The sequence below is a fragment of the Pipra filicauda genome, unplaced genomic scaffold (assembly GCF_003945595.2).
Source record: "Pipra filicauda isolate LSUMZ 115617 unplaced genomic scaffold, ASM394559v2 scaffold127_size2900866_pilon, whole genome shotgun sequence".
NCBI lineage: Eukaryota > Metazoa > Chordata > Aves > Passeriformes > Pipridae > Pipra > Pipra filicauda.
In genome coordinates this window covers 2,865,859-2,891,943 of record NW_024103740.1, presented here as the reverse complement: position 1 = coordinate 2,891,943, position 26,085 = coordinate 2,865,859, and the positions used below count along the sequence as shown (strand labels likewise).

The 26,085-nt window shown below is 43.9% G+C and overlaps 2 protein-coding genes across 2 annotated transcripts; both read right to left on the bottom strand.

The window, feature by feature from the left end:
* Positions 1–126: 126 nt before the first annotated feature.
* On the bottom strand, positions 127–11,800 carry DAGLB (diacylglycerol lipase beta). The gene is made up of 15 exons (XM_027726148.2): positions 11,599–11,800; positions 10,987–11,138; positions 9,004–9,178; positions 8,242–8,503; positions 8,023–8,148; positions 6,912–7,039; positions 5,772–5,898; positions 5,339–5,422; positions 4,812–4,889; positions 4,394–4,474; positions 4,174–4,301; positions 3,625–3,693; positions 3,463–3,535; positions 2,716–2,969; positions 127–1,300 (listed from the first exon to the last, which is right to left on the bottom strand). Exons 1-15 carry the CDS (start codon positions 11,691–11,693, stop codon positions 1,108–1,110), a joined length of 2,025 nt encoding a protein of 674 aa, XP_027581949.2. The 5' UTR covers positions 11,694–11,800; the 3' UTR covers positions 127–1,107.
* A 681-nt stretch (positions 11,801–12,481) lies between these two features.
* KDELR2 (KDEL endoplasmic reticulum protein retention receptor 2) lies at positions 12,482–25,305 on the bottom strand. The gene is made up of 5 exons (XM_027726208.2): positions 25,096–25,305; positions 18,869–18,969; positions 15,819–15,977; positions 14,507–14,759; positions 12,482–13,707 (listed from the first exon to the last, which is right to left on the bottom strand). The coding sequence occupies exons 1-5, from the start codon at positions 25,184–25,186 to the stop codon at positions 13,673–13,675; spliced, it is 639 nt and encodes a 212-aa protein (XP_027582009.1). The 5' UTR covers positions 25,187–25,305; the 3' UTR covers positions 12,482–13,672.
* Positions 25,306–26,085: the final 780 nt, after the last annotated feature.

Below are 26,085 nucleotides of genomic sequence, written 5' to 3'. Positions count from 1 at the left end.
TCCGAGTAGCTGCACCCGAATGTGCTGCCCTGCCCTGCCCTCCCCAGCCAGGGGCAGTGGGGGGTGACACTGCAGGACCCCAAGAGCAGCGTGGTCCCTGCGCAGCCATCAGTGGTACCTGTCATCTCACAGGAGCCAAGTTTTTATTGTGTATTTAATTTTGTCTCCATATTGAATATCACAGCAAGAACATCCACACAGTTAATTCTCAACCACATCACGTTACTTTTACTTACATCAGTTTTTTTAAATAAATGCTGCTGAGCCTTAAAAAGAAAAAAAAAAGTTAAAATAGTTACACACTAAAACAAGGAATCCACTTTTTTAAAAGCAGTACAGCTGGTTATATATTTTTGGCAGAATTGGATCCACGCTCAGTAGCCAGAGCTGGAGCTAATGACCAAGATGATGCCAGGGTCTGGACAATGGGGTTTTTTTTCCTTCTCATTAAGTAGTTCTAGTTTAAAACCAATAAAAGTAGTGATGTGGATCAAGAAATACAAAAGACAGATTAAAGAATATTGCACATGTATATTCAAATAGCATTTAACCACAACAACCCCCCCACACTGGGATACCAGCACAATCTGTAAGAAAAATAGTGCAATCACTGAGAACAGCCTGAGCCAGACCCGGCCTGGGCCAGCCCACTCACCCACCTCCAGCCCTGAGCTGCAGCAGCACTTCCCAGCCTCCTTCCCTGCAGCGCCCTCAGCTTCCCAAAGGTCGGGCCGGCGCAGACAACGCTATGAAGTGACTTGGAAGCAGAAGTGGATGTTTGGATTTGTAAGGACGGCAGGGCCGTGTCCTCACACACATTCACTGTGTCAAGTGCTCAGCTGCCCCCTGGGCTCCCATGGCAGCGGACACGGGCTCGGCCGGGACTGATCCGCTCGGGAAGAGCCCGACCTCCGGCACAGACGCAGACTTGGTGCTTTAGCCAGCACAACATTCCCCGAGGTCGCTGCAGAGGCAAGGGCAGTAAGACCCTTGTTCATTTTATGCAGTGTGAGAAAAGTACTGAAATCCACTTAGGCATGGAAGTGGAATGTGTCCTGAATACCTGAAACCTGCAAAAAAAGCTCCCCAGCTCCTCCCCGAGCTGTGTTATACTGCACCGGGGGTGTATTCTCGTGTCTGACAAGACAGACACTCTCCATGTTCCTGAGACAAACTGTTCAGAGCTTTGAGCACAACATCTGGCATGTGGTCTGTGATCATCTTGGGACTGATTAAAATGCTGCTGAAGACTGTTTCGTTTGACCATCTCGCCGTGTATTTAATGTCTGAAGAACACAACCTAGAAAAAAACACACCACAAATGCAATGGCTCAGACTCTCAGATCTGGAACAGACAACCTGGAGATTCCTGACCTTGCTCAAGGAGGAATTGGAACCCTCTCACAGCCCCAGGTTGGCTCCCAGAGAGCTGCAGGTCTGGCCTTCAGCAGACAGTTGGAAATGCTGCCTTTAAGTGTCCCTGAAGTCAGAACTACACCAAATTACACTGGGCCTTAACTGGGAAAGAAGCCATCAGAAGATCAAATAATCCTGCTCCCAGAAACGTGGAATACAGTCTGAGCAAGGAGAGGGAGGGGGTTAAACACTGCACATTCACATGGTTAATGTCAAATTTAGGGAATAAGTCACAGTAGTATCATTAGGAGTCTAGGCAATGGATTTAATGCTGCACATATGATGCACCATTCTGTAAAATAAAATCCCAAATACATGATGGGGGCTCTTGTGTGCTAGTCCAGCTTAAAAAAAACCCCACCAGGATTAACTGCTCTGCTGTGGAATAAAAGATGGAAAAGAAATTAATAAAGTAGAAGAGCAGCCATCAAGAAAACCTTGATGGTCAGGCCCCAAGTGTTCAAGTATCCAGCTTGTAAAACCAGTATTAAAATCATTAAAGATTAAAGATGTGAAGCTTAAACAAAATAGTGATCTACTGAATGATTTCTTCTTCAATTCTTTTCTTTCCTTTCTGTAAGGTACAATTTCTTTTTTATTCTGTAAGATGGTCTCAGATGTGCAAGTTACAGATGCTTTTATTTCTGTTTTGGAAGAATGAAATGAGAGGATATCAAGGACTGTCTGGCTTAGGGGTATCAAGTTGCTTTGTCTACAAAAACCCAACATCAACAAAACACACAAAAAACCCTTGAACATGACACTGCCCCAATAAAGCCACAATCCTCACCCTTCCAGCAGTTTCAGCTTTCTGCTGTCTTTGTCTCAACATCCTTGCATCCACAGAAAAGCAGCAAAGGACAGGGAATCAGAGACTGTGTGGGCACACACTGGTTACTGGGGCAGCTACACCTCTGCAGCCTGGCAATATTTGGCCTCTTTCTCATCCCCAGCACTCATGTGACTACTCAGCAACAAGGTATTTTGGTATCACTTCACTACTACCAGGACCTACTCAGGCAGGAACTGCAGTCTGGCAAAGCTGAACTTAACAGTGTTAGTGTTTAAAATTCCCACTTCAGCACCTGCAGGATAAGGCACAAGGAGGAACAGTGTCCAGGGCTTGAAGCCGGGAGGCACAGAATAGAACCTGAAAGGCTGGGCAAGAACCACAACGGGGTACTGGAGATGCAGAGCTGGAAACACATCACAGAGCTGGAAACACGTACTTTGAAAGTGAGCAGCAGCTTTAAGTAAGCTTTAGGAGCACAGGCCAGTGGCATTCATTACTCTACTTACCTCCGAGAGCTGGATTCTTCTACAATGTGGATGATCTTTCCAGGAAGATACAGATGAGGATACTGAGGTGGTGAATTCTGGTGTGATTCATCGTCAAGGGCGTTGTACGAAGGTGAGCGATGAACCATTAAACTCTCCTCGGCCAGCAGGGGCTGGCTCAGGGCTTCTTGGTTCCTCCCATCCAGCTCCGTTGGGAAGTCGTCGGGATCTCCTCCAAATACCTCGTACCAACACCCCCGCAGCAAAATCTGGTACTGGAACCAGAGAGGAAAAAATGTCAAATTGAGGTTTGGCATCTCCTCAGGTAACTTATTCTACTTGTGTGCTTGCACACACATCATCTGGGACTACAATTAAAAGATTAAATGTTACTGTTTGCAGATGCTCCCCAAACTTTGATAATCTCTCCCCTATCAAATCTCTTTGATAATTTTCTCCACAGTAATTTTCATTTCGCCGGTGTGTAACCCAAGCCTATTGTAACACTACAAAAATAATTTCAGGTCTTTGATGTTGAGCACTGATATCTCCCAGGTCTTGATGAATCTTAATTTCCAACAATACAGCTTTATAGGACAGGAGAGTAACACAAACGTCCCTGAATTAAAAACACTTTTGTTCCAAAACACAATTGTAACTTTCATCTTTAAGATCAAAAATACACACACCAGTAACTGGCCATTAAAGCTGGGGCTTAACCCAGGTAACCATTCCACTGACTTTTAACCAGGACCTGCATGTAGTTACCTTGGGTCTGTTGCAGTTTGCCACAATTCTCACTATTCTCCTCTTTAAATCCTCCATGTTGGGCATACTTAACCTGTTCAAACACAGAACAAAGTAAAGCAAAGCCTCCTATTTTCTGCAATCAAACACATCTCTGAAGATTTAAAAGTGTTTCCAACTCACCTTGCAACAAGGTCCTTTCCAACAATGACTGAAACAATGAAGTGCTTAGTGTAATCTGCAAGTGATTTGCTTAAAGAAAAAAAAAGATGTAGTTTAGATGCACTAAAGAGAAAAGCACACTTTAGTTTTACGATAATGATTATCATTCAATAAAAATACAAGTATGTGGCTGCAGCAGCAGCATTTGCAGTCAGTTCCTCAGTGGGCTTTCAGACTTCCTTGCTAAAGATGCCAGAGTAACTTCAATGCTGCTGGGGTGTGTACATGTCAAACAGGCCAAGGCAGACAAGTCTGGTAAGCATTTTATTTCTGAAACATTTATTTTAAACTGTAATTGCACTACATGACAGAATTCCCTAGATGTAATTCATTCTGTAACACTCCCCCAGGAACTCAACTGCAATTCAAGATGGAATTATAATTCTAGGGAAGAATGTACAAACAAACTCTTAGCACAGTCAAGCCCACAGTTACCATCTAACACACCTGTCAACCACCTGGAAGACTTTTACATCTTACTCAGAGAACCAAACAACAGAAGTGTTTTACCTTAGGAGCCCTCCTGGAGGAGAGAAGGCGTAACACTTCAATGTGGGGAAGGAGTTCCTGAGCATGATGGCCAAGATAGACGCTGTCCCACCACCCAAACTGTGGCCAACTATCACAAGTTTATATTCCTAAGACAGAAAGAGAAGACAAACTCAGATGGACACAGGAAAAGCTTTGTGCAGTTTTTCTGGCAAACCAAATTATTTGGAAGGTAACTTACTGGAGCAATTGTGAAAGCCTGGTTTAAAATTCCATCGTTTATTAGTTTTCGATAGATGTAAGTTGCAGCTTGAGTTATTCCCTACAAGAGAGCACGTAAAGTTAGAAGGGTGTATCTGACCTGAGGGGTGATGCACGTCTAGTTTAAATACACCACCATCACAGAACAACCTTTTTGCAAAGCTGCTCTGCTCTTTAACATGCTCCTGACAGAGGTCTGGTTATAACCACGTGGTCTGTACATGTTGTATGTAAGCATTACAAATTCTGCCTTGCAGTTCCCAAGGCAGTATTTGATGCAACAAGCACTGAAGTAATTCGTGCAATCCACCTCACAAGCAGAATATTCTTCTGTTTAACTAAAGGATCCCAGGTGTTTGTAGTTTGTTGACCTACAGCCAGCTCCAGACTGCACACACCTTATGCACAAAGCCATTCTCCAGAACATCCTCCAGAGTCAGGTCTTCGCAGTCTGCTGAGAGATCCGTGAGAATGTCCTGTGAACAAGACACTGTGGTCAGACCTCCCTGCAGGGCTCTGTGGCTCCTGGGTCATGCTGTGCCACTCAACACTGTCACAGGGACATCACAACCTGGCTGCCAAGTGTGTGAGCAACACATGTCCCACCAGACACCACCCCACAAGCAAACAATACAGAGTAACCACAAGTCCGAGTTCCACTGTTTCCAAGCTGCACACACACACATTACTGATGCACCTCCACTCACAGTGAAACGGAATTACCACCTCCTGTTCTCCACACTCTCTTCCAGTGGCACAGGGAATATTACCCATCCAAGGGCAGGAGGGCTCACAGCTTGAGCCTGGAAGACTCATACCCGTGAGTGAGTTATTTTTACATGTGCCAGCATAACACAAGTTCCTCAAGGTACCTGGAGTTCACTCATTTCTATAAAGCTAATTATTGATATCAGAAGGATGATACCTCAAAAGACAAGGTTCCTCTCACTGCAACCACAATAGCTTCTTTTTTGTGATCCAAAGCAACAAAAAATGGAATCTCATAGATCTGAGAGGGGAAAAATGTAATCAGTAGAGACATCAACTTTTTATAAGAGCAAACACTTGTTCTCACCTTCTGAAAGCTCTTACTGAGCTCCTTATTGTATTATGCAAAGAATTTGAATTGGTCTCTCATCTAGTTATTCTAAGTGCCTTTTTTGCAATACTGAGACAGATTTATGTCAATGGTTTCATGGCTCTTTAGATTAGGAAAAAAAAAAATCAGAACTGAATGTGTTCATTTGGCTTTGCATGTTGCACTTTATAAATGCTGAAGGCAAATTAGACCCTTCACCCCTTGCTTTCCCTGAATTAATTGCTATGGGTTTTGCTGAATGCCTGTCCAGATTGTTTACCTTGTTATGAAAACTGATATGAATGAAGTCTCTGTACTGCAGTCCTGTTATTTTTAGGATGGATCCAAAGTGAAAGTTATGCCGATCACTGCCCGTTATATCAGAATCTGTTGGTCTATTTCCGCAACTAACAAACACAGAAGAGAAAAACTTTCATGTTCCAATTTTTTAGGTTTCCTTTCAAGGAATCAAACTTATATTTGCAGAAGAATTAGTGCCAGGAATCAAAAGTGCTGCTTTTTTTTTTTTCCTTTTTGCAATAGCACCAATAGTCTGACACAAGATGTTACCTCTGCCCACAGACCTGGCTCTGCCTGGGCAGCCCTGCCACACATTTTCAGTTCAACCACTGGCAAATCCCCCGTTGCTACAGGACCATCAGCAGAGCAAACAATGCAGCAAGAAAAGAATTCTTAAGATTACAGGCCAATGAGAAAAAATACAAACAAGGAAAAAGGAAATTCAAAACAAATTCTATACAGCAAGCTTATCTCATTTTTTATCCACTGTATTATATGGGTTTTTTTTCCTCCAAGTAATTTATATTTCAGTAAGTTATATTTATATTTCATGTTACTAATTAAGAAAATCATGGTTACAGTCACAAATGTCAGTGGTCATGTAAATATACAGTAATCCTACACAGCAATATGCAAACTGAGATATTGACTCTAAACAGTTTTGATTAAAGGGGTTCAAGGGAATAAAAGGGAAGCTGGTGGGACAGGGAACTTTTGCTAATTCCTTAAGACAGGGAAAACTGTTGATAGACTTCTACTGCTATACATACATCTGTGCCAAAAAAGCATCTCTAAAAAGCCTCATTTTAAAACATGTTTAGTTTAATTCCAATTTTTCCTCTGTCATTTTGCTAAATGAATTTTATTTACCTCAATCACAAACTTCTGTTATGAAAAAAATACCTAATCTGTTTGAGGGTGTAAAGACATTGGAATTTTGTTTCTACAGAATTCGTGAAAGATAACTATTCCAGTCAAGCTCATGTATCCCCAAGACTGATAAAATTTAGTGATATAATTTAATGAAACAAAACTATTGCTAATGAAACTATTTTATTTCTGCTAACACTAGTTAAATAGAAGGCAGCTGTGTGTTTTTAAGGTCTTGGGTCAAACCTACCAGTCACCTTTGAGCTTACAGAGTGCAGTAAATGGGCTGGTGTATATGTAGTAGGGCCAGCCATAGGCAGCTGCAGCAAACAGCATGTAGTGAGCAGCATTCTCCAGCTCCACATCCAAATCATCAGTCTGAAAGGACACAGGGAAAGAAAAGGAAGGAGAGAGAGGAAGGAAGGTGTTAGGCAGCCTCAGAATAAAAACTGAACACAGACAAGTGAAAATTAAGGCATGATGAAATACACACTATCCAAAGGGAAAATCCAAGGTCTAAGAGGAACTAAAAATAGCCACTCATATTCCAGAAAAACTCTCTGTTTATTTACGTAGCTACACAGCTGAAGAACCTTGAAAAGCTCTCATTAAATCAGTTTCTTCCAATGCTGATACACTGATAAGCTCAGTGCTGAAAACAACATTCATTCCAAATATGTAACTTAAAGGAATGGAATGTCAACGAGAAGGCTAAAGAGTCTGCTGCAGATCTGACTTTCAAGGCACAACCCCATCATACCAGTTGGATTCGAAAGGGAGTTGACAGAGATGCACTGGTTGAAGCAGAATTAGATATGTGTATTAAACACAGACCAAAAGAAGTGAAAAAAATTTACAAAGGTATTTTACTACCAAAGAGCAACAAAAATCAGTTAGCAAACTAACCCATCACCTGCAAGCATTTAAAAGATGCTATTTTTGCATCTTACCTTGTCTGGGTATTTGCAGTGGACAAACAGGCTACAATACACACTAAAAGAATAGCTTCTCAGGTCTATGCAAATAGTACAAAATATTTATTTTCTCTCTGTTCCCTTTCTCTCCCAGCTGTTCAACAATGATCAAATGTCCTAAATGGTTCCTTTTTTCCACTTCATTCCCCATTCAGATATAAGTTCTACTTATGCAAAAGCAGAAAATGTCTTGACCACAAACTCATCAAGCGGTTTTCACTGCATCTATTAATAACTTTAACTGTTACTAGTTTTTACAGTAGTGTCTGATTTTGTTTAAGGAATTAACAAAACAAAAAAAATCCCTCTACACAGTGAACTCCATTTCATGGTCTGGCATTATCTCCCAGAGTAACTGCAGCAGAGGCTGCACCAACCCTATCTTACCATGAGAGATGATGGAGAATGACACAGGACTTCTTCAGGCTCTTTTGGGCAACTCTCCATTTTATCTTGCTCCTGATGGAGCAGAATCAAACCAGCTGCTATGTCACTTGGCACCAGATCAGTGTCCTGTACAGAGAAACGAAAGAGGCCGTTAAACCACCCCCCAGCTCAGCGTGGCCCAGCTCTCTGTCAGAGCAGGAGGAAGGGGGTGGGTCTCACCGAGAAGTAGGTGCGGAAGAGCTCTGCGATGCTGGTGAAGGCCACCCGGTGGTCGTCATCCTGCACGATGCAGCAGCACAGCAGCCTGATCCTCTTCTCCCACACCCTGGTGGCCGAGCTCTTCACGTTGTACAGCAGCTGCCCCGACTGGCTGCTCTCCAGGTTCCGACTCACACCATCCGTCAGGTAAAGTGTCTTCTTCCCCCCCAGCGGGTCAAAGACAATGACAACTCCGATGATGGTAAAGACGATGATAACCCAGCTGCAGAGCAGAAGGGAGTGGGATAAAAGTGTGACACCAGATACTTCTGACAAGTGTGGAAGTAATCCCAACTCCAGATCTTGACAGACCAAAACCAAAGCTCGGTATGAAATTCTGTATGAGCACCCCCTGCTCCTGCCCTAAGGGTGCAGGGCTTGTTATTGGGCTTTCAACACTGGGCACAAGAACAGGGCTGCTGTTTCACACAGGGCAAAAACTTGAAATCACAGCACTGTGCTATGGAAACAGCAACCCAGAAGTGTGACAGCTCCATTTCTCACCACCAATTCGGTGATCTGGTTACTACCCCTTTCACATTTATCCAGTTTTCTACACTCCCATCATCCCTCTTAACCTTTCTGATCTTCACCTCATTTCCTTCACTCCAGCATATTGCTCTTTCAAGGCAAGTAGCTCAAGCTTGTTTAGGAAAGGATATTCAACTCATGTTCTATTTCATGTACACTACCAAGCTCAGATTTGTGGGGAGGCACCTTTACCTGGCAATAACTGTCCAAATGATGGCATTTATCACAGTCTTCTCACAGTGCACGCTGCTGTCTGACACCCACACAGCTCCTAACACAGCCCAGATGAATTCAGGGAAATAGAGAAGCAGGCGAGTATAAAGTACTTTGGGAAGTGATTTTCTTGGGCCGGGATTAGAAATTGTTCCTGAAAGCACAGAGAGAATTTAAAACAAGAACTGTTCACAAATGCACTTCAAGTACATAAAATCCTACCTGGAAATATGAACTTTCTGAGCTTTAAAGAAAGTAAGATACTTAACTGAAACTATCAAGTACTGTCATACTAATGGAGAGTTATCACTGAAGGTGAGGAAAGAAAAACAAAAGGTTTAGAGGTGTGATTCTTAGAATCTACTCTACTAAGACTCAAAATACCTCTCCAGTCAGACACAGTTCTGCACTGAACTTGAGGCAGCAGTGCTGTGCCCAGCATAAGCCAAAGCTGCATTCCAGGAGCACTGGCTCACCTACAATTCCTTATGACTCTCGGTGCCTACTTTTATTATTCTATTTAGCTTTTAGTTGGCACAATATTTAATTTTTAGGTGCTACTTTGCTGGGTTATGGTGAAGTTCTGGCTATGGAGTCACTAAACAGTAAAAGGAGAACAAAAGTAGGACCATTACCAGGACAAATACTTCTCAAGACTATTTTCTGTATTGATAGTTTACTAATAACCACTTCCTTTTAGCACTCCTAGGCAATAAAAAAGGGAGTAATTTTTGCCCAGCTCATTTCCTTAAACCAGTTTGCTGCTCCCAGGGTATTGAGGTATTGGGGGGGTGTGCTCATGTGTATACAGGACAATTTATAAAGCCTTAAAACACTGCAGAACAACAACAACGTTGGAAATTATTTTCCATTTCTAGAGCTGTGGTTCACACCCTGTGACAAAGCTGTTTAAAAAGCCCTTGATCCAGAGGGTGCTTTTTCCCATTCCCCGGTTGCAGCCTGTACTGCAGCAGCGTGGTTGCTTACTCAGACACAAATCAGACGGAAGTTTTTCCTCAAAACAACTTTTCCTTTCTCAGCACCACCCCCCAGTGTGTGAGGTCTCTCTAGGAAAACCAGTGGTCGGATTCCAGGCCAGGATTATCATCCACAACTCTGCTCTGACATAGTTTCTCTTCATGCACACTTTAAGCTTCTTTCCACTTAAGTAATTTAAACAGTTTTATTTATAGCATGTTGTGAGAATCAACATATTAGAATTTGTGGGGTCTCCTCTGTTATTCCAGAGACCACACACATATTCCAAATTAATCGTCTTAGCATTACTTCGATAATCAGGTGCCTCACCAGAACAAAAAGCTTTCTTAGCATTTTTTAACCCAAAATGAACCATTTCTACAAATGAGTAGAAGTTGCATTGGGGTCCTTACTTCTGTTCAGCCATTCACTTAAAGCTGTAGGTCTCATTTAACAGTACTTATTGTGTTAGTTTTATTGAGACATTTATACAAATCACTTTCCTTTGTGGTTTTTTTCCCCAAGCAACCCCCTGCAACTGAGGAACTTTCACAAGCCGTGACTAAACCTGCCCGTGCAAGGCTAAAACTAACACAATACTTCAGATGGGAAAGTGATTTTTGGATACATTCCCCTAGACTCCTGTCAGAGAGGTGGAGCAGTGTTCCATCAGAGGTCATGGTGAACCCAAAGGGGTTTTCATGATGCTCTGATGGCAATGGACATATCTCTATTAGCACTTTGTCCTAATAACAGCACTATCAACAGCCCTAAGCTATTGTCCATTGATTATGTTATATTCCAGACCAACAAAGATAATACTAATAAAGCAAATGTATTAATGGTTACAGAGAGTTTTTAAAGTTTGACTATCCTTAAAACACCTCAATTTTTTTGCAGTTCTTTTAATGTCAACTCCAGATTAAAAAAAACCACAGCTATTACAATCCTACCAGATAAACACAAAATGCTATTATTATTTACCTTGCATACTGATGTACACAAGAGCAGATAACGCACATATTATGGAAGCCAGGAGGATGATGAGGACGAGCAAGTAGCTGTGCAGCAATCCCCCCCCGGGACAGTTAAATTGCCCCTTGTGCACCGTGTAAAGGACAAGGATCCCAATCCACCTGCAGGGAAGCGAGATAACAAAAGTTACAGTCCGAAAGGAGAAGTGCAACACTGCAAAGTGATCGCCCGATCGGCAGTTTTGATCTTAACGAAGGCATTGCACAAAGATCGATAGCAGGGGAGCTGTTACATAAGGAACGTGTCAGAAGGAAGCGACCACAAGGATGCTCCGCAGGAATTACAACTGAGCCGTGTGCAGCCCGGGCTCCAGGCTCCTCACTGCCTCAGGTCCCACAGAATCCAGGCCGCGGGACAAAAAGGAATCACCCCATTAATTACTGCAGTAACGAAACCACACGAGCGCTGCTCGAGGGTTGGACACAGCGGGCGCTCACGGCCCGGGGCACCGACAGCGCCGCAGGTTCCGTGTCACGGCTGCTCCCGCCGCGGGGCTCCGCGCACCCCGCCGGGCTCCGCACACCGCGCGGGGCAGCGGCCCCCGCGGGAAGCGCTCCTTACCACACCAGCCGCACGAACAGCTCGAAGGCCCCCGGGAGCACGAAGTCGTCGCTGCCGATGGCCCAGCGGCGGCCGAACACGACGAGCCCCGGCATGGCGCGGGCCGGGCCGGGCTCACACCGCTCCCTCAGGGCCGCGCGGGCCCCGCCCCCGCCCTCCGGCCCCGCCTACCAGCCCCGCGGGACCGTGACGTCACGGGGGCTCGGGGCACGCACGCGCCGGGAGGTGCGCGCGCGGGGCGGCGGGAAAGCCGGGCCCTCGCAGCGCGCGTGCGCGGGCGGCCCAATAGCGGCGAGCGATGCCCGCGGGGCGGGGCCACTGACGTCACGGGGCGGCCGGAAGGAGCGGCGGCGGCGCCTCAGTGAGAGGCGGAGAGTTAATTTGTGAATTAGCGAATTACAGCGCAAAGCACCCAGGGAGGGCAATGAGCTCCCTCGGACCAACACACACACCCGTGGCTCCTACCAGGATCACGCTCTTGTATTCCACCACAGGGACACATCTGGTTTTTGAGCACCCGGGCTGCTCAGCGTCGCCTCTGAGACAGTGGAGACTGCAGCGCCTCAGCACCCACACTGCACATAAACACTACTCACCTGGGGTTACCAATGAGAACCATCACTGCCGAGGGAGATAAGGATGGCAAACTCACTCAGAGAAGATAAACACTTTCTTGAAGATAAAACACAAGCACTAAACCCTCCTCTGCACAAGGCTGGAGCCACAATCGCTTCTTCCACCAGTGATTATGCCCCTCACACCCATAAAAAATTCATATTTCAATACTGCAAACAATGACATTAAGCAACTCGCCCACACAACAACTTTTCACCCAGGGTAACAAAAATTTCACACTCAGGAATGAAAAAAAAAATAACCAAAATGTTTTCACCATTTCATAAAGTGTTTATTGAGGATGGTAACACAGGATAAATCATGCAACAGCTCAGTAAAAAAAGGGAATCATTTAAAGGATGAAGAATGGTAACTGGTGCTGCTGATTTTGAAAAGTTTATAAAAAAAATATTAATTGTCCAAAAGTGACATTGAAAACCACTTGAAGCTGAACATGGAAGTTGCTTATAAAGCATTCATTAAAAAGAAAATGTAGATATTGTTTAAAATGATCACCTACAGATTACTGCAATCAACTTACAAGTCTCCCATTTCTATAGCTGTAATGGTGTAGCAGGGCTGTACACATCCAAGATATTTAACCCTCTTTTCCTGAACAAACAATACAGTCACAAACACGTGCCACCAATCAATACAAGTGCACCTCTTACCCTTCACAACCTGCACTGCCAAGTGCTTTCATTATTGGGATTACCTTCCCAAACATCATGGCAGAACAGGAAAAGGCCCATCCTTGTGGCTTGAAGCGATTTCCTCATTGCCCTCTTGCCATCAGTCTGTTTTAGAAGGGGAACAACTACGAAATGTGACTGTTCCCCTTCTGGCACCAACAGATATTTTGAATAAGGAACTCCATGTCAGCAGATGGCACAAAGACTGGGCACCAGCACATCACATCAAACATCGGTGGTTTCAGATTTAGAGTTGACATATATTCGCCTTTTGGAAAAAAAAATAAATATAGTGGAATGAAAATTGAATCAAAGGGAAAGAACAGATGACTACCATCCATCAAGGATGCACATATCTGTGCACTGAAAAACAAAAAAAAAAAAGGAAAAAAAAAAATCAGTCATTTCAAAGAAAATCTTGAAAATTAAAAAAACGTTTGCACTTGTTCCTGGTCATAAACAATCTCACAAAAATCTCACTTTTGGAACTATTCCAATTGAAACCATACACTGAATTTATTAATACAGTATAAGTTTCTTTATGTAAAAAATCTTTATACATAGTAATAAAAAAGATAAAGGCAAGATGCATCAAACAGAAATCTGCTGGTTGTTTTTCCTCCGTTCTTACAGAGCCGCTGATGACTACCTGCACTATAAAGAGCTGTGTTTCTGACTTTCTGTCTCAAGCATCTTCGCCTTTGCTTGTGATAAGGATTGTTCTGTCCAAGCATCCAAAAGGACAGATGCTGGTGATGTTTTGGCACTTACGCTGGCAAACTGAGCTTCTTTCCCTTGAGTACTGTAAGGAAAAGTAGGGAAGAAAGCAGTTAGCAAACCAAAGGTGTGATGCAGGAGAAGCACACATTGCTGAAACATCAAAGGGACCAAATCCCATCACACAGAGTCCCTTTGTTATGAGATGGGTACACTGCAGACGGTCTTCCTAAGCTGCCTCTCTTTAACACATACTGGTAAAACTAGAATCAACAGCAATTCTAATCTTGCCCTCTTGTGGCACCCTGGAATTCCCACTTTTCACCCTCATAGGACATACCAGCCCATGATCATGGTCTCTTAAGAGTTATGACTAAAGTAACACAGCCCCACATAGCTTTGCAGTTACATAATGGAAGGTGGAATGTGAGCAAGGGCAGAATTACTAATGTCCCCAGCAGAAGTGACTGCTTCTACAATCAGCACAAACAGAAACATCCCAAACTCTTTGGATTCCCAAGGTATTTAAACCACCGAGAAAGGTGTCTGTAAGCCTGGGATCTGCACATGACAGTGCAGGTGGTCAGGAGAAGCAGGACGTGAATGCTTATCAATGGAAGGCAACTGCAACATGTATTTAGCCCTACTTTAAGTTTTTCTGTAAGTTCACCAGACCATTTACACATTTATATTCTACCTCTACACAAAAACAGTCCTCAGAAATGCCCCACAATAGCAGAAAGCACACTTGATAAATTAAGGAGATTTCAGCAATAATTTACACACAGAATCAACAACCTTGTAATGCCAATACAGCAGATCCCTACGAACATATTAATTGCTACATTCCACAACCTGAAGCTGGAGGTTACTGCACTACTTACCTTTTGTAACATACAAATAGAAGAAGTCACAGTACAGAACGGTCTGGACCACACCAGCAACAACAGCTATGAGGTCAAAAAATCCCTCAAAATAGTAGCGCCAAATCCAGTTGACTAAGTACAAGGCACGGTACAGACCCAAGAAGAAAAGATAGTGAGTAGTGATGGTCTCTGCTTCTCCAGTTTTGCTGATCATAAAAAGTTGAGGGAGAATAGCAACCGATTCAAGATAGATGGAGAAGGTCCACAGTATCTGAAAGGAAAAAACCCCGCACGTTTATTCAAGTGTCTTACTGATAAGAGAAGGACAGGAAACATTTGACTTGGCTTGACTTTTCACTCTCTAGCAATGTTATGAATGAATACCTGTTCATATAGGTACATTATTTTGGCAAACTTTTTAGGTACAGGAAAAACTAAGTGAAAGCTTCATAATCAACCACAGGATGGCACGAGGGAACTTTCCTGGCACAGAACACTCTCCAAAGCAGCTGTGCAGTGAGCTGGCACACACAGGTTCACTCACGAGGAAATCTGTGTGCATTCAGCTCAGGAGTCACAGTACCATGAAATACAGCTTACAGAGCTGGTGCTGTGAAAAGCTGCAGAGAAGATGAAGTGCTTTCCCTCCCCATGTTCTTTCACCTTTTATCTACTGGTTTAAAGAATGAGTTAATACAGAACAGATTTTTAAAGTAATGTCTCAAAGTGCTGCAATTCAATTTCCTTTACTCTCTAATAGAATTGTGTAACTAATAAAGCTTCAAATGAAGCTCAGTCCACTTAAAATAAGCATCTGAAGTTACTCTCTATTTCGTGGGAAAAGTTACCTGTTTGAACTCTAATTACATTTTTAATATAATTTTTCTGTCAGGAAAACACACAGCTGCACTTCAAATACAATGCAATTCTTTCTAACACTCCAGACCATTTGCAGTTCTACAAAATTTAAGAAGTATTCTAATTCCTTTTGTTTTCACCAGGTGGCACTAACTATTCACAAACTGCATTCTGGGGCATTTCTTTTACAGACAAAACAAAAGGAAGGATGCTGCTGAATTAATATAACTATCAGAGTGTACTGGGAAAAATACAGTCTTCTGCTTAATAAAATAACCAATGTTGATAATAATGCTGGTCTCCTGAGCTGTCCTTAATTTGCACAGACATCTACACTCCACAGATGCATTAAGGAAAGGATTAGCCTGAACCTACTAAACACCATTCCTCCGTCGGCCTAAAAACGCTCATCTTCACGTTCCGAATATTTTCAGGAAAAAAAAATACAATCTCCTGCCCACAATCAACTCACCTCCAGAGGAGAGAAGTCGTGATTGACAAGGAACGAGAGCCCACCGACAGGAACGATCAGGAACTCCACTCGGAAGGTGTCATGGTTTCCATCGTAGGTGGCCTTGAACTTCATGTAGATCAGGTACACGGTGGCGTACGAGCAGGCGATGTAGATAAGCTGGAGAGCAAGGAAAGAAAAGAAACAAAAACCAAAACAATCCATAGAGGTTGTAGGAACAGATCAAACTCCCCGAATAACAATATCCCCAGGCACTAAGAGGAGTAAGTGTGGTCTGTTCTGGTTGGTTGCATTGTTTGTTTATATGATTTTGCAGGGTGTTGGTGGTATTTAACTTTGTCAACACCAGTGACTCTGGGATCTACTGGTTTTGTTGCTTTAAAGGCATCACCTGTCTCTGGTTGAAGTGACTGTCCAAAGGTGCTTTGAAGACCCTTTCCTGAGTAGACAGAACTAAGAAGTGACTGGGGAAGGAATACCCCTTCTGCAACTGCAAGGGAAGCACTGGCCCCAAACATTTACGTTAAAAATGTGCAGATGCATCCATGCAGTAATGATGGAAGGGGCCTTTCAAAAAGCCCAGCGTGGTGTAGCTCATGTGGCAATTAAAAACTTATTCAACAAGCCCCAGTCAGACTCAGCCATTTAACATATCACAAATTAGCTGATTTGCGTTAGACCTTTAAACACCTCTAAAATCTGAAGAGCGGCAAGTGGACACTGTTCGCCAACCAACAAGGCACAAAAGCTGCAAAACTAACAAACTGAGAAGCAGGTAACCAGAATTCAGTTTGAGCTGAATGTCTAACGTTACCATTTTTAATGGTTCTGGTACAGTAGACTTCATAGCTATTCCCCGTGGAAAAAGCAAAAAGCCTCATTTTACAGATGAGAAAACAGAACCAGAGAGAATTTATGACTTTCTAAAGGTCAATCTGCCACCATCAGGACAGAGCTCACACTGTCCTGGAGTCAACACAGTACAGCAGACTAGACAAATAGTTTAGTTTCTGCCTCAGTTTCATCACAAAGATTAAATATTCCACACCATTTATCACATTAAATATGGGTTCTTTACAACTGAAAAGCAACTGATTAGGAAGCCCACTGTTTGCAGATGCTATTAATCACTAAAAGCTCTGCTCACATTAACAAAATGATGCAAATCCTGTATTAAGGAACACAGAATCCAAATGCTCTGCTACATGAGCACCCCAACTGACTGGAGATAAAAGATAAAGGACAGGATACAGGGAACTCCTACTACAGGTGTAAACTAATAGCAATTTGTATGGTCATAGAAGACACTAAGATAGTGTGAATGGATCCAAACTCCTTATATTACAAATTTCTTCATGACACTCAACAAGATTTCATTTTTAAAGATACCAAATTAAAAGAATGTTAGAAAAATGTCTGCAGAGTGCACTGGCAGAAATGCATCCAATACTCAGTGACAGGTACCATGAAAAGGAAACTGTAAAATAGAGAATGCTACAAATAACAAAAAATAGTCTGCAGGTCATTAAGAAAAGCAGATAGGGTCAATCTGTGTAGTTCTGTATATATTCCTGGAACACAGAAGAAACTAATTTTCCTAAATATCTGACAATCAGTGCCAGACAAATACAGCAAGTTGGTACCTGTAGGTTAACTAATATTTCTCAAAAAATACTGAAGAAAATCCCAACTCTACAGAAATTAACAACTTTTTTTTTGCTGCAAATAACAGTATTTTCTTCAGATTAGAAAGTTCATCACCTTATGGTCTGGGTAAGCTGATCTGTACAGTTCCTATAGACTCCTAAATACATGGAGATAGAACAAGAAGTTGTGTTGGGACACTCAAGCTTCATCTTGACGCTGCAGTAATGGGCTGAAAAGACACTTATGTCCAAAAGCCTTTCTAAGCAGTAAACTTAGAAACTGCAATAGAGGCTTCCATTTTGCAAGTTAATATTGGATTTGAACAGAGGACCACTCTTTAACTACTGGAAAGACTCAGTTTAGTGTGAAGTTGAGTATCACAAGTGTCATTTCCCACATTCATTCCATTTCTAGTCAGAAAGGCTGCAAAACGAAGACATGGTTATGACCCCAAATCACAACCAATACATAAACTGCAAAACCCCCCAAGGGGCTCCTCTGGTGCACCAACAGTACCTTTCAGTAGTCTCAGAAATTACATATGGAAAAAGCTTGTGTTTCAAGAATATTTTAACCCACAGCTCTTCATCTAGACTGTCAATATTGAAACTTAGGCATACACATGTGATTTGTTAGAAGTGTGAGTTTAACATTAAAAATTTTATTTTACAGTATTATTCCCCTAATTCTTCCACACATGTTACATTACTGATTATCTAAGTCTTTCCTCCTGGCAAAGTTACACTATCCTCTGAATTAAAGCTGAAAAGCATCAAGAAAATCCATGAATAAAGGAACTGGATTAAAAAAAGCGCCTGCTCTGGTGCCACAAATATGCTGCACTCTCACAGATTACTGCTTTATTTTTTTGTACTCAGCATGAGAATTGCAGGACTACATAAGAAATAACAACCCCAAACTGAGGCTCCCTAACATTCAGTGGGCAAGTGAACAGGGTATAATCTCATGGAAGCGACATTCCTAAGAGAGTGCTCCTGTCAACCTCTGATCAGCCTCTGACCAGACACTGGCTGCAATTCTGGCAGTGCATTCTGAATACTAATTTACCTTGTAGTGGATAAAAAGAGATTTACTTATGCTCTAATGTCTCAATTGAGAAATACAATTTATTTCAACCATTCTCCCAAAAGCTTTGATTTTCAATAATCAAAATAACACTTGTTCTAAGCGTCACAGTCCCCATACAAACAGGTTTTAAAAGCTGCAGTAGAGTGTGGAAAAAAATAGGGTTTTGAGTCCATCTTCCACATTCTTTATCCAAAACCCATCTTAACTTATTCTGTAACAACTGTGCAGTGGGCCATTTAAAGAGGCTTTTATTAATGAAATTATGCACTCTGCAAGCAACATCACTAGCTTTTCTAATCTTCAGTATACTCTACCTTCATAGATGTGTTATACAATGAAATGAATGAAGTGAAGAGGTCCAGGTAACGGGTAGTGAAGACCAGTGCAAACAGAAGCTGGCTTTTCCCAGAAATACCTAAAGTGATAAAGGAAATAACTGATTATTCAAAAAGTGATGATGTGCTTTAAAACACTTGATGCTGAGGATGAGAAAGGATATAGCCTTTATTTCCGTGCAAGCTGATTACACAATTAGGACAAATTCCAAGCTTCCAAGGTGTACAAACATAACTATAAGCCCAAATAGCTTAGTAGTGTGAAAACAGGCAATTCAATTCAGAAACTTAATTGACCACATGGTGGGAAAAATAACAAACAGTCAAAACCAGATGCTACTATGTACTATTACAAAATTTTTAAAAAAGAGAGAAGTGAGCTAAAATGTCAGACATCTACATTGCATCTTCAAAGCAACTTTTGATTCTAGGCCAAAGCCTCAGTGTCAAAATGTTTGTACTTAACTTCAGGCACTAGAGCTGAGTTAGAAGCATAAAAGCTTTGCACAATTCAGCCACTAAAAGCTTCTGAAAACTGGGCTGAAGCATCTCTCCATAATACTGATGTGGTGGTGTGTCACAGCAGGGGAACAAAACAACCTACCCTGTGCTTCTATCTTGTTATTCCAATTATTCTTGTTTTCAGTCATCCAGGGTGAAAATAATTGAATCTGTTCAGCTAAGCATGCAAATCTCGTTCAAAAAACAAGAGGGAAAAATACTCTGTAGGAGAGGGTTATGATGCAAGGCTCAAAATCCTGTCCCTTAATACAGAGATATTTCTATAAAGGCTTTTAATAACAGTGCCATAAAGCAATTAACAGAAGGCTATCTGTTATGGTTATTGAACTCCTTTTTCACTCCAGCTTAAGGAACAGGGAATAAGCTGCCCCCCGGTGAAGGAATTTTATGTTTATGTATAAAGTACGGGAAAACTGAAACAGTAACAATTAAAAAGGAGGTTGTTGGCAACTTTCATATGTGAAATGTCTATGAGGTGAGCCTGACGTGCCACCTACAGAACAACCCAACTGCAGTGTGGGGAACAGCAAATGCCTCAAAATCTACAGCTACGAGGCTGTAAAGCTGCAGAATAAAACTTGCAAGTATAAAAAAACAAAGCAACCCCTCCCCCAAAAGAAACACAAACAAACAATTTTCCAAAATTTAGAAAAAAAACCCCCAAACATCTGACATTTCTTGAACTAAACTCCATTGCACAGACAGCTGAAGCAGCACCCTGGGCTGTCCCAGGTGTGCTCCCCGGCATCACCACTCGCCAATAAAACCTCTCAGCAAGAAATGCTGTCCGAAGGTCAGAGCCCACAGGACAAAGAAATCCACCTGGACAGATCACAGAACAGCAGCACACTACAGCATGTAATTACACTAAATTATTTAGCATGCTATTTTCTTTTAGTAACTAACTGTAAACAGCAAAAAAAAAAAAGGCATGTAAGATACATTAAATATCGATAACAGCTATAAATTTGGATCTGGATATACTGTCACAGACATACATATACTTGACAAATTCCTCTAAGCCATCAGCAGCCTCACCTCCTCGACCCCAAAGCTGTAATTTTTATTAAGGCTTTCAATACTTTCACTGATTTTTTGAACCTTTAAATCCATCCTAAATCCAAGATTAGACTCATTTTCAAGTTATGTAGGCTAGACTACACTAGGCAAGGTTCAAAGTGTAAACCAAAGGCCTATGGAGAGACAGGAAACTGGGAGAAAGTAAGATCTATACCACGAGCAAAGACGGAGGGAGTAGGTAAAGACTCTGTTGTATTAATTTGATGCACTTCCTTCTCCCTTTCTTATTACACCCACAAACATTCCTTAGTTCTTGAGCTAAATAAAACCATTTTTATTTCTTCTTCCCAAGCTCTGGGCTCAAATCTGGAAGAGCCAAACCTTTCCTTTTTGTTCCATCCTCACGCGTGGAAAAATTCCTTCAACTTCCGCGCTCCAGCTTGGCTAAAAGCCATAGCATGAAACTTTAATTCAAAAGCTCTGCTGATTTTCACTGCCAGGGAGGAGAGCAGAGCTGGAATTGCAGGACTTTCTGATCAACTTCATTTTGCTCTGGTGAGTCAGGTAAGGAGCAAGAGGCCGAGCAGAGGCACTCAGCCAGCCCAGCTCAGGAGCGTGTACAGCACTTACTGACTATGAACTGCACATCACAGCCAGAAAATCTTTAAACTAAAGCTTTCCAAAGGAAAGTCAGTCCATACTTTGCCATGAAAACTTCACAGACTTTGTGAAATAAAAAAAAAAAAAAAGAGTTAGTTTTGTTCTGTATGAAGTTCACATCAGCCACAGAAACACATCATCTTTGATTCTGCTAATAAAATACTAACATTAAGAATGCTGTACCTTCAGTTAAAAAACCCAACCTAATTCTGAAGACAAATTTTTCAACACAGGAGTATTTTCCTTCAAAGAGAGAGAAGATATTCCAAAGCTACCTAAAGCAGCAGTTTTTGAGAAAATACAGGCAAATTGGCAGCAGCTGATGGCAAAGTACTGTCTAAAGTCTTCAACATAAGCGTATGATCTGGTCAATAGTAGACACATAAAACTGAGATACAGCTACACTACCTGGGAAAAGTATTATATATTTACTACCTACACTACTTTTTTAGAGTATTTAGCATATTTCAGTATTCAGCCTTGCAACTGCAGGTCACCTTTAACACTTGACAAATGACCAATATGTGCAAATCAATTTTCAGGCAGTAATTTGTACTGCAAACAATCTAATTTTACTTGAAATGGGAAAGAAAATACAGTCTGAACACGACAATATTTGAAAGCACAGGATTCCTCAAGTCTCATAAATTTTCTAATTATGACGTGAAGCAATAATGGAGTTACCTGCTACATTCTCCACGGCTCTTATCAATAATTTTTGACCTGCTGAGTGGTAAACGTTTTTCCAAATTTTAAACCTGGATACTCAAATAACTATACATGCAAAAAACTGTTTCCCTGCCAGCTCTGAAATCATAATTTGATTTGCTTTCCCCTCGTTCTCTTTTCAATATATTGACTAAATTAGATAAACAATTAAGTTTGTCAAATGCTTCTGAAACACAGACTGCTCCACAATGCAGATTAGCCCAGCCTCACCTATTCTCCTCAATTAGAGGAGTCTCTCCTTAGAAAAGAAAATGGGGACTGATGTGTCTTCAGGAAGCAGCAGGTTGCAGCAGAGGTGCACAGGCTGTCTCCCTCATCTCCAGCTGCTTTTACAGGCCTTCGAGCTCCTCTTGGAACAAAGGCCTCAGACACGGATGCAACCAGAAGAGAGGAGTCGGCACCATGTGCTTTGCCAGCTCTTCATGGATCACGGCCTTACAGTTCAGCCCTGATTTATTTTCTAAGCCTCTGCTGCTGCAAAAGGGCACAGTTACAGCAGCAGCTGGTTTGCTCACATTTCCTCAGTCACCAATAACCAGGAGGTATAAGTTTATTTAATTTATAAACTGCCCTAATAACCATGCAATGTAAAGGAATGGCAGAAAGCCCTCTAGAAGAGGCTCTTAGCAGCTGCTCAACATTAACTGGTAATAATTTAGGTGTTATTGTCCTGTATGACTTTACAAACATATTTTATGCAAATATATATTTACAAAGTTTTCATCAGTAGAAACCTCAACTGACAACAACGAACCATTACAAGGAACAGAACAGAGCGCAAAAAATAAAATTCTTTGAGGTGTTTGTATTCTCTAGACAAATTTGTTAGCCCTCAGACACTGATCTCAGCAGCAACATGGATCTGGATTTACTCCTGAGGACTCAGGCAGAACTGGAAGACTCCAAAAACATCAATCCTTGATAAACACATCCCTGTTTCATTTTTTTTTGCTCAGGAAAATGAATGAAGCAGACATTTCCTACTGAAAGAGCCCATGCACGTGTGTGTTCAGGGATGCTGGCTAATCTGGGAAAGGGAAGAGCTGAAGGCTCTATGTAATAAAAGCTTTCTTTCCTGTATGATTGGTGTGAATCTGCTTTCCTTTGAAGAAACCCCTAGTAATAGAGATCCTCAATCACAACTGACTTAAGATAAGCAACATCAGATCACATTTTAAGCAGAAAGATGGGACTAGGTCACACTGTACTATACTGTGTAAATAACCTCATGTACAAAGGTCACTTAAGAATCTCTTGGCTCAAACCCTATTTGAATTTTAGGCTCGCACTAGAATGTCTTTTTTCCTTCTTCAGGCAACAAAAGATATTTAGTTTTTAGATAATTAACTCTGTTGTTGTTTGTAATCTCAACTGCCTTTCTCGAGTAAAACACAGGACAAAACCCTGCAGAAGAACTGAAGAAGGCAAGGCCCTCTCCTGCCACATCCAGACAGGATTCCTAAAGCACTAGAGCCTGAGCCAGGTAAATGCATTAGGAAGGTGCTCTTGCACCCCATGACCTCAAGAACAATAGTTCTGTGCTGCTGCTGTATGTGGACCATGGAGTCATTTGACTGACCTCATTTGTAAAGTTAACAGTTTTTACTTTAAGTTTGTTTAAAACCAAAGCTATTAATATACTTTTTAAAAATCAAAACTATTCGTTCACTCTTTTTTTTCTTTGCACTATCAAGTGATTATCAAATGACTTGACATGAAAACATACAGAACCTGTACTTCCTCTTACCTGTAGTGTAAATCTCTTTCATTTCCCCATTAGCAGTTATTTCAGCTTACAGCTTAAACTAATTCTTCACGCTTTTAACTGAAGACTTTATGAATACATCTGCTCAACAATGCTAACCCGGTATTTGAATAATATCTCACGTCAACACACGGCAAACTCATTTCAAGAATAATCACCCTCACTAACGAAGGAGCAGCTCATTGGAGAGAAGGCAAAGTCAAGCTCACAGTCAAACCCCGGTGCACAGCAAAAACGGTATTTGCAGGGCAGGCGGCCCGACCCACGTAACACACCGAGCACGGAAATGCCCATTTTGAATGACAACAACTCCCGGTTTTCTGAAAGAAATCAGCTATGCTGCAGTTATGGGAACTGCCTGCAATTCCCTCCAACCACCACACCGTACACCAGGAGGGAGAGAGCGACGCGCAGCACACGGGATTCGAGCAGGCCCGTGCAGAGCAGGGGGGAGCAGCCGCGATCCCACCCGGGGGGCGGCGGAGCGGGGCTCGCCCGGCCGGGACCCGGCGCTCCTCCCGCTGCCACGTCAGACGGGCCCGCCGATCCCGCCTGGAATCTCCGTCCCACAGCTTCCTACTGCAGCCGGCCAGGCAAACAAACGCCCTAAAACCGGCACGAACCACAGTCCAATTCCCGCACAAAAGGGGAGCGAGGCCGCCGCGGAGGGAACGCGCGAGCGCGGAAACTTCGGGGGCTGCGAACTGCGAGCCCGCGGCTCCCGGCGCCGCTCCAAACCCGGAGCTGCCGTGGAATACGGGCGGCCCAGAGGCCGAGCAGGGCCCGGGAAGGCGAGGAACGAGCTCCAGCGCCTTCCCCGACGGCGGCGGGCGCGGGCAGGGATGGAGGGAGGCGGCTGCCCGCCCCGCGGGGGACGCATTCCTCCCCCTCCCCTCCTCCAAACCGGCCTCCCCATTCATTCGCCCGCCGCCGGGGAGTTACATAAGGAAGGACCGACCCTCCCGGGCACGGCCGGAGCGGCGGTGCCCAGGGATTAAAGTACAAATAATTGTAACCACAACACCGCTCAAGGAACGGCAGCTCCCGCCGGCGCCCCCCACCCCGAGCGGGGATGCGGCTCCTCCTTCCCCCCCCATTCCCGGCTGCCCACCCGCTTCCCTAGTGCTGGATTTGGAGGGGGCCGAGCCGGGGAGAGGTCAGGAGGAGGACAGAGCCCCCTCCCCTTCGCGGAGGGAGCGACCGTCCCTTTTCACCTGCGCGACCCCAGTCCCGCCAGCCCGACCTGGGAGCCATCGGGGACGCCCCAGGGGGGTCAATCCCCCCTCGCCGCCTCTCCCCGCTCCACCACGGCCCCTCCCGGGCAGGCGGGACCCCCCACCCCATCCCGGCTCGCCGGGCTCCCCCCAGGGCGCGGCCCCGCGGGGGCGATCGCAGCAGACACGGCGCTGCGGGGGCGATGCCGCCCGGCCCCCGGCGGGGCTCCCCCCCGGGGGGGGCTCCACGGCCCGGAGCCGCCCGGCCGGTCCCGCCCCGCGGCCTCCGCACGCACCCGCGCAGGAGCGGCTCTTCCAGATCTTGAGCAGCAGGATGATGATGGCCGCCAGGTGGGACAGGTCCCCGGTGAGGCGGAAGATGTTCATGGCGGCGGCGGCAGAGGCGGCGGCGCAGCCGGAGCCGGGGAGCGAAGATGGCGCAAGCTCAGCGGGCACCGAGCGACGTGGCCCGGGGACGTGGCCAGGCAGCCCCGCGCCGGTGCACGCCGGGAAGCGGGGGGGGAGCGCCCGCCCCGCTCCGCCCTCAGCCGGGGCCGCCCCGGGAACCGCGGGCCGGGCCGGGTGGAGGGAGGGCTGCGGGGCTCGGCCCTCGGCGTTTTGGGGTGTCTAAACTCAGCAGTAAGAGCTAATAAATATATATCAATAACTGCTGTCGTGTTCTGTGAAAATGAGCGATTGATTCGATGCATGTTTAGTATCTTTTTAGGTGAAAATCTATATAAGTTATTGGAGCGGGTCCAGCGGAGGCCGCAAAGGTGGTGAGGGGTCTGGAGCCTCTCCCTTATGTGAAAAGGCTGCGGGAGCTGGACCTGTTTAGAGAAGAGGAGACTGAGAGGGGAATCTCATGAATACATATAAATATCTCAGAGGCGGGTGCCAAGAGGATCACAGAATCATGGATGTCATAGAATGGTTCGGGTTGGAAGGGACTTCAGAGATTGTCTCATTCCACCCCCCTGCCTTGGGAGGGCTGCCACTCACTACACCAGGTTACTCAGGGCCCCGTCCAACCTGGCCTTGAACACTTCCAGGGATGGCGCAGCCACAGCTTCGCTGGGCAACCTGTGCCAGAATGGTGCCAGACTCTTTTCGATGGTGCCCAGCAACAGGGTGAACAGCAATGGGCATAAACTAAAACACAAAAAGTTCGACCTCATCATGAGGAAGAACTTCTTCCCATTGACGGTGGCAGAGCTCTGGAACATCTGCCCAGGGAGGGTGTGGAGTCTTCCTTCTCTGGAGACATTCCAAACCCACCTGGACAC